This window comes from Macadamia integrifolia, chromosome 3, assembly GCF_013358625.1.
Source record: "Macadamia integrifolia cultivar HAES 741 chromosome 3, SCU_Mint_v3, whole genome shotgun sequence".
Lineage (NCBI taxonomy): Eukaryota > Viridiplantae > Streptophyta > Magnoliopsida > Proteales > Proteaceae > Macadamia > Macadamia integrifolia.
The window spans coordinates 33,178,998-33,186,973 of record NC_056559.1 but is presented as its reverse complement, the minus strand read 5'-3'; the positions used below and the strand labels follow the sequence as shown (position 1 = coordinate 33,186,973).

Genomic DNA, 7,976 nt, shown 5'->3' with positions numbered 1-7,976 from the left:
CTGCTCTTGGAAACCTTCATCAAGATTCAAGCCACTCCAACTAGAAGCATTTACAGGTCCTGAGCTTTTGGACCTCATATCTATTTTAAAATGTGGACCAAATATATCCTTGGGAAAAGTCTATCCTGTGAAGCATCACAGATAACTCTATAAGGTACCCGTCACTGGGCCCACTCAGTGTGAATCGAACGACCCTAAGAATCCCATCTCTATATCTCCATGCTTCAAATAAATTAGGCATTCTTATGTGCTATATACACTGTAGTGCTTTCCCCTCCAAACGCTCCAATAAAACAAAACTTTAATGTTTCACGAACCCTCCGTAAGAATTTCCGCCAGGAGCTCCTCGCTCTATCCAATGGCTTTCTCTGCGAAATTTCACATTCACTACCCCTCGCTTTGTCGTCTGCCCACAAATTCTTCTTCTGCTTTCCCTGGATCCTCGAATTCAATTTCGTTTCGATCTTCACCTGTACATCTCAATCGTAGGAAACCCATCTCGATTCGATCAAGTTCAGTCACAGGTAATGATTTGCCCTTCTTTCGGCTCCCTTTTTTTGTTCTTGGTTGAATCTTAAAACTGTTTCTGTCATAAATTTCTATAAGAGTATTGTTTGGAAATCTTCTTTTGAGTGCTTGTGGCGCCTGATAATATGCTTATGTTCCTTTTGGTATTATACTCGTGTTGTAGCTCTTGATTCTGCTCTGACTAGTTGTTTCCAAAGGCAAAACCTGGTTTTATTTGTTTATATTTGTTATTTCTCTCCTATTATCGCGTACTAATTACTTGCAATATTATTTGACATACATGTTTTTGCTTGTTTTGCGTTTATTGTATTGGTTGCTTATTCAGGAGAATTGGAAATATCAGTCACATGGGTATACTTAGATGCGTAAGATGCCATCATTTGATTATTCATTGGACAAATGATTACTCTTCTATCTGTTGTTAAAGATCAGATTGATGTGCTGTGCACAAACCAGTATATAATCGTTCATAGTCACTAAAGCAGCCTCAATTCTGGGTTGACCCTCATTATATGTTTATTCTGGATCATGTTGTATATATTGTTTTTTGTTTTATTTAGTTATTATTATTTTTTGAATTAGTTTTAAGGACGGTAATACTGTTGTGCATATGGCACACATCTAGAGGGTTGGAACTTGGAACCCAACAGTCAGTATGGGTGACTTTTTCCAGTGGACCTAATAGTTCCCTTTTTGTCATAGTTATTAATTTTCAGAAATAACACACAGTGAATGTTTCATGCAGAAGTCGATTCATTGTTAGCTAATATATATGAATGTTCAGTATAGGGTCATCCCTTGCCCATTTCAGATGCTTCGATTTCAACTACCAACAGTTTACAATGGATATTTGATTTGTGCATCGTTTTGTATCATTATAGATTAAACTAGATTCATGTGGCTAGTTTGAGCATAAATCCCCCCCATGTGGCACAGAAAAGCCCTCTTTTGTGGCCATTTATTGATAAAAGACCTGAAACTTTAGCAGTCGACTTTGCTGGACTAAGTAACTCCTACAAGGTAAGGTCTCGAACCTCATCATTGATGACAGTATCTGGTCAATTATCTGATAGGTCTTGATTGGTCACTGCATCCTTAAGTCCTGAACATGGTTTAAGGGAAAGGGTTCATCTGCAATGGGAAATGGAGCACACTATAAAATGTTTTTCCTTTGTATGTATAACCATCCATGCTTCTTTCATTTATCACCAATGCCTTCACCAAATTTTAGTTATCATGCTACAGATGGTCTCCATCGTATTCTTTCTTCATAGTGTTTGTCTATGTGTCTCTTGTTTTACTTCCATGCGAAAATATCCTTTAGCATACTCACAATAATATACTTGAATGTTTCAGCTCCATCAACCGCTGGGGGGCTAGCACCTGCAATTTCCCTGACGGACAATGCGCTGAAGCATTTGAATAATATGAGGTCTGAGCGGAATGAAGATTTATGCTTAAGAATTGGAGTCAAACAGGGTGGATGTTCTGGCATGTCTTACACAATGGAGTTTGAGAAGAGAGAAAACACAAGACCAGATGACTCGGTCATTGAATACAATGGTTTCGTTATTGGTAGGGATCTATGTTTGCTTCATTGTCTTTTTCTCACATATGTTTGCTTCATTGTCTTTTTTCTCTTGCTGGATCTTAAGTAGTAAAATCAGTATTGAAATCAATAAATTTCCGTAGACACATAAATTTCACAGCCTCCATGTACTGATTTTTTTTGCTTTTGTGAACATATAACAGATAGGAGTTTTTGAGTTTAAAGCTAGTTATGTTCTGCAAGTATCAAGAAACAAGTGTGCCCGTCCATATATTAAAAATTTTTCTGTTTCAGTATTTTTTCTAAGGGTGACAAAGACCTTAAAGCATAAATTGTTTACAAGACAATTGTCATTTCTCATTTATTATAAATATCAAGCACACAAGGGATTCATTTCTTTTGTTTTTCTTTTTTGGTAGAGCACAAGGGATTCATTTAGGTGCACAAAAACACTGGTTTAAGTTCACTTTTGACTAATATTTGAATCTAAATTTGGTGTCCAATCTGATGTGACCTACCAAATGGAGCACTTGAAAGAAGTTTGGATGAGATGCTGACTTCATATATTTTTGTTAAGAACTTATAATTGCCTCAAAAGTATAATAATTAATTGATAAGAGAAATCTAAGGCTCTCTTTGGTTGGATTTCAATTTCAATGTCCGATTAATTTTTCAAAAGAAGACAAAAAATTGTTTTCTGGTCAAGTAGTTAAAATTTTTTGGTCATATCAATTGAAAATATTTCAAGAATAAGAAATCCATTTGGTAGTTCATTTTAAGGATAGATTATCTCTATTTATCACACTAATGATGCAAAATCATATCAAACAGCCTGAGAAATTGAAATAGCTCCCTGAAATTGAAATATAAATCTAACCATAGAGAGCCGAAGCTGTTGCTTCTGGGCTTTGACCTCATACTACTCCCCTAACCATGCTATGGGGTAGTAGCAGCGCAGTGCATGTTTCTACCAAAAAAAAAAAAAGTATCACAGTGCATGTAGTCCCTCTGTTCTTCAAAGATTGTCCACTTTGAAAAAACACATATGTTTAGGAATTGTAGTTAATACCCAGTTTTAACTTTGAATTGTTAGTGTGACTATGGGTATCAGGGCAGACCTCAGGACAACAATAAGGTTGGTCCGTTGTGATCCACTGGTCACAGGATAGAGTCAGGAAACAGCCCTATGCCAAGCGGGGGTAAGGCTTCGTATATTATGACCCTCCCCAGACCCCAAGTGGCAGGGGCCTTATGCACTGGGTATGCCCTTAGTGTGATTATGGGTATTAATAAGAAACCGACAAAAATTTATGCCTTGATTGCTTGATATGGATTAACATTTTGGAACAGTTATAAAGCCCAAGTGGACAGACTTTAGGAATGGAGGGAGCACATATTTTTCACACACAGGTCATGATTGTAGACGTCAAAACAGGTGTTCACTAAGTGTCATGTTATTGTCCTATTCACTATAGGATAGGGCATCATTTTGTGCTGGGGGAAATACGTGGCCTTGGTATCTGTTGAGAAGTGGAAGAAGTCAGTCTGGCATTACATTGTTTACGGATGAGAACTTACATAGAAGATTTAGTGAGATTCTGGTTGAAGGGGATAGGCAGATGCGTCCAAATGCAGTTGAATTTCTCAAAATTTGGTCTGTAAACTGAAAAAGGCTGGACACATGGAGGCCTTAGACTGGTTACACCTGTGAACAACACTAATAAGGAAATGTTATAGGCAATTGGCATGTATTAAGGTGACTTGCAGCCCATGAAGGGTCATTGAAAGCAAGTACATGCTAATGTTTTGGAGTCTGACAATGTGAATATCATATATACTAAATCCGTTGGAGAGCCATGAAACTCAAGATGAGTTTCTTGGAGCAGTCAACAAGTATTTCATGGGAAGAGGATGCTATATTGGTATTGGCTACATTGCATGGACACTTCATTTTACTAAATTTTAATGATCTCAGATACTGGCACTGATGTTCTCTCTTCTCCTTCACAATGAAAGACTTAAAAAATACGTGCTAGTGGAACTACAGAGCGTTCTTTCTGTAATGGTCCTCTGATTGGCTGCTTTTGACAAGATAAGGGAATGGTAAAAAATGTAAACAGTTCACTGTTTCAAGTTTAAGATTTAATCTGTGAAATTTGATGCAATATTATCTGTCCCCCACCAAAAAAAAAAAAAGAAGAGAGAAGATATTACATTGTTATTAGTTAGGGTACCCTCGAATTGAATAACTCTTTATTACTTATATGGTGGTTGGTAAATTCTATGATTCTACCTGTTAAATGTGCAGAATGCATTTTTTTCTGCATTGGAAGGCTTACATAATTAGCATTATCTTTTTTTTTTATCTAATGGTTTTTCTACTTTGCAGTTTGTGATCCCAAGAGCCTCCTTTTCATGTATGGGATGCAGCTGGACTTCAGTGATGCACTTATTGGTGGAGGATTCTCATTTAAGAACCCCAATGCCACACAAACTTGTGGTTGTGGTAAATCGTTCGCTGCAGAGATGTAAAATCATATACACAGAACCAAATTATCATATAATGGTTATGATTCTGTAAATTAGATTTCAATGATATACCCTTGCTTCTTATGTTAAATTAAGAATCAAGATATGGAATGATATCTGTGAGACAAATTTCACAAGCCCACTGATGAAGCAAAATGTATGGTTTACCTTTGGTGATTTTGTTGTGGTGGTCTTCATATTGTGGATTGGCAATCGTAGAGAAAGCTTGACAATGATTGTTTGTGTAAAATTCTCGTCGTGGGTATTGGAGTTCTATTTTGAACATGGAACCATTCTAAAGTTTCTTGAACTTGGTCACTGAACTTAATCATAGTGCTGGATTGTAATGAGTTGACTCTGAAAGATGGGTGGCCGTGGCTTAGATTAGTTATTTTAGTTTGGACTTTGGAGTGTGCTTTGAATATAATTCAGGCTCAGGATGAAAACGTGCAACCAGAAGTTGGGACTGTGGTTAACATGTTGGACAGTTGCTAATACAAGGGATTATGGATGCCAACTTGTGTTGGGGTCTTCCATGATTATTTTCGATGGTGCTACTGTTATGGATTGCTCAGGTCTTGTGATTATAGTTCAAGATGATGTTGGGTTGGTTATTCATTGTAGATGGCGTTCTATCCCTTGGGATTCAGCCTGATATATGCTAGATCAGTGACCATTGAAGGGAGAGTATTGGCTTGGCCTTGCAGCTGGGCATTCAATCAGTGACCATTAAAGAGGATGCAATAACTTGCCTTCTCCTCCAATGGTGATTATGTGGGTTGGTTGAAATTTTGCGAAAGGTTACTAATGGACCATCCTTATTTCTCGATCGAAACTTGGCGGCTGCCTTTGCTGCAACCCCTGGTTGCAGCAAGGGGAATGAAATCTCAGGGGTAGGGGTGGATTCCCTTGGCTGCGACCATAGCCACAAGCCTGCAACCAAGGCAGCAGCAAAAAAATTTCGTTCTTTCTCAGTCTACCATGTACACCACCTCTGGTCAAAAGGAGACTTACTTCCTCAAGGGTCAAGTTTTTATTCTCAAGTGGAGAATGAAGATTCGCCGTTGGTGATGTGACCTTATCTTTCACATTCTCATCAAGGGATATGATCTTCATGATGAAGAGATTCTCTTTTCACCATGGGCAAAATCCTTTAGGGGACTGCCTTTTTCTATTATTTCGCATTTAGTCTTCCTTGATACCTATATCAACTTAAGCACCCTCATTCCCTATTTTAATAGATTATTATCAGGAAGAGGTATAGGCACACGGTTAGCTTTTTTTGGAGTTAGTGGCTCAATCAGTAGGAGGGGGGTGGGATGCCACGGGAGTCATTTCCAAAAGGCAAGGGGAGAGAGTGATGCACCCATCCGTGTACTCCAGCCTTTTCCCTTATTTTAATGATCTATTTTACATGGCGATCTACATTAAGAATAAAACTTGACAGGTGAACAAGGAATTTATCCACAAAATTGCAGTTTAAATCAATTTATCAACCAATCATTCACATATATTTTTGAATTTTAACATCAGTAAGAGAGAGAGAAAATACATTCATGGGGAGAAGTTTAGGGTGAAACTTGGTATTGAGTTGGGTGGGTGGAGCATATAGGGTTAGTGCACATATTTAAAACGGATTGGGCGAAATGGCCGTTTTATCCCGATTCCTACCATCACAGAGCAGGTGATCCATACAGGGTTTCTAGGGTTCAGGCAGAATCTAACCGATTCTGGTCGATATTTATTAGAATTTAGAACCGAATAAAATACGATAGGACCCGATTCAGATACCGATTCCTTGCGCTTCCAACCCTGAGTTAGTGTGATATAGAAGGTCTGAGCTACGAACCGTTTCTGGCCCCTTCAAAGGTAAACCGCGATGGTTTGATGGAATCATTGACCAGATTAAGTAATCGAGTCCGTTCGTGTATATTCTTATCTCGACCGTAAATCAGATTGTCAAAATCAACAGATTCTCCAAGACGTAGGGGCATAACGGGGCTTTCAGTGTGGTGTGATGATAGTATGTCTCTTCGGTACATCAAGGGCGGAAGCACAGCGCTTACAATACAAGCCCTCCCAGTAACGATTACAGGCGAAAAGCTCATCGGACCAAAACCCATCTCATCTCAGAGATCGAAGCTGAGAAGTTCCAATCATGGCGTTAGCTTCTCGTCTCGTATCGAGATCCAGACAGGTACCTTCTTCTTTCCAGATCGGCCGAGAGTGACCTCCTTACATCTCCATTGTTGTTTTTTGCTTCCGAGTTCATGTTCGTGATTCTATTCTATTTCTCCTTTTACGAGTTCCTTGGCATGAATTAAAACCTCGTATCAGACAATATGGATGCAATTTTGAAGTGGGGATTTTTTTATCCGTCATGATATTGCATCTATCTCTCTCTGATAGCTTTTTGAAATTCGAAAATGTGGATGATCAGAACTTTCTTTTCCCCCTTTCTATTGCATTAGGGTCTGTGTTCTCCTTTTTTTTTTTTTTTAGTTTGGATTGTAGATACATCATTTATCTTTTCATTTTTAGCTGGTTTAATGTTTTGTGTAACCAAGTGACAACCAAGTGACTCCTGTTATCGTTGTCCACCAGAAGATAATGAACATAATTGGAGTCTTTGCACACGAAAATATGAAGCTGAAATCGAAATTCTAATTGCATTCTTATACTATAAAATAAAAAAAAAAAAAAATCCAAATTTTCTGGTAAGAATGATAGCAGGAGACGAGATTTCCATGTGCCGCTTAAGTGAAATGTGTTGTCTGTGGGAAACTTGAGTACTGTTTTACCATATATTTAGGGGGAATTAGTGGTATGATACACTTCTTATTGAAACATAATGGCTGCCCCTTGCCATCTCACCATCTGCACTAGTCCTTCCCGTTTGTCACACTTCTCACCTGAGACTCTTGATTTGTTTTTATGCTAAAAAAATGAACAAAATGATTGGAAAAAGCAAAATTCCACATTGTTCTTCTTTTAGCCCCTCATTCCGAGTACCTTGAGGATTCTCAGAAGTGTCAAGACATGCTTTTGTCAGAGGTGCTTCCAGCTGTCTTGGTTTTCTCCTCTTGACATGGTGAGACCCGTAGATGCATGGGCAGGAGGTACCTTTCATGAGAGAGGCCATGCATTTTGGAATTTTCTGCACTTAGCATTGTGTTGGATGATTTGGAAGGAGAAAACAACTGAAAGGTTTGAAGAGTGATATATAAAGTGGGTTCGTTGAGACTTGAATCTTTAGTCTTCTATGCCTTTTGCCTACCATTTCAACTGATTTTGAGGATTGGATTTTTTGGGGGGGGGGTGAATTAATATATATTCAACGAAGCCCAAGGATTTCCCCCCAAACACCACC

The 7,976-nt window shown here is 38.4% G+C and overlaps 2 protein-coding genes across 2 annotated transcripts in view; both read left to right on the top strand.

Annotated features, from left to right (window-relative positions):
• The first annotated feature begins 257 nt into the window (after window positions 1–257).
• On the top strand, window positions 258–4,783 carry LOC122073866 (iron-sulfur assembly protein IscA, chloroplastic). Its single transcript, XM_042638540.1, has 3 exons — window positions 258–524; window positions 1,885–2,103; window positions 4,467–4,783. The coding sequence occupies exons 1-3, from the start codon at window positions 305–307 to the stop codon at window positions 4,607–4,609; spliced, it is 582 nt and encodes a 193-aa protein (XP_042494474.1). The 5' UTR covers window positions 258–304; the 3' UTR covers window positions 4,610–4,783.
• Window positions 4,784–6,645: 1,862 nt separating this feature from the next.
• The window catches only part of LOC122072824 (probable ATP synthase 24 kDa subunit, mitochondrial), a gene marked incomplete in the record, with an annotated part of 8,725 nt that continues 7,394 nt past the window's right edge, over window positions 6,646–7,976 (top strand). Inside the window, 1 exon segment of the mRNA XM_042637241.1 lies at window positions 6,646–6,803. Within this exon segment, the coding sequence (XP_042493175.1) occupies window positions 6,765–6,803 (39 nt within the window).

What these genes read in the sequence shown, in the direction of transcription:
- LOC122073866 (XM_042638540.1), top strand. Translation starts at nt 305, where the DNA reads ATGTTTCACGAACCCTCCGTAAGAATTTCCGCCAGGAGCTCCTCGCTC. An exon ending in TCGATCAAGTTCAGTCACAG is followed by an intron (nt 525 to 1,884) that starts GTAATGATTTGC and finishes TGAATGTTTCAG; the next exon opens with CTCCATCAACCGCTGGGGGG. An exon ending in ATACAATGGTTTCGTTATTG is followed by an intron (nt 2,104 to 4,466) that starts GTAGGGATCTAT and finishes TCTACTTTGCAG; the next exon opens with TTTGTGATCCCAAGAGCCTC.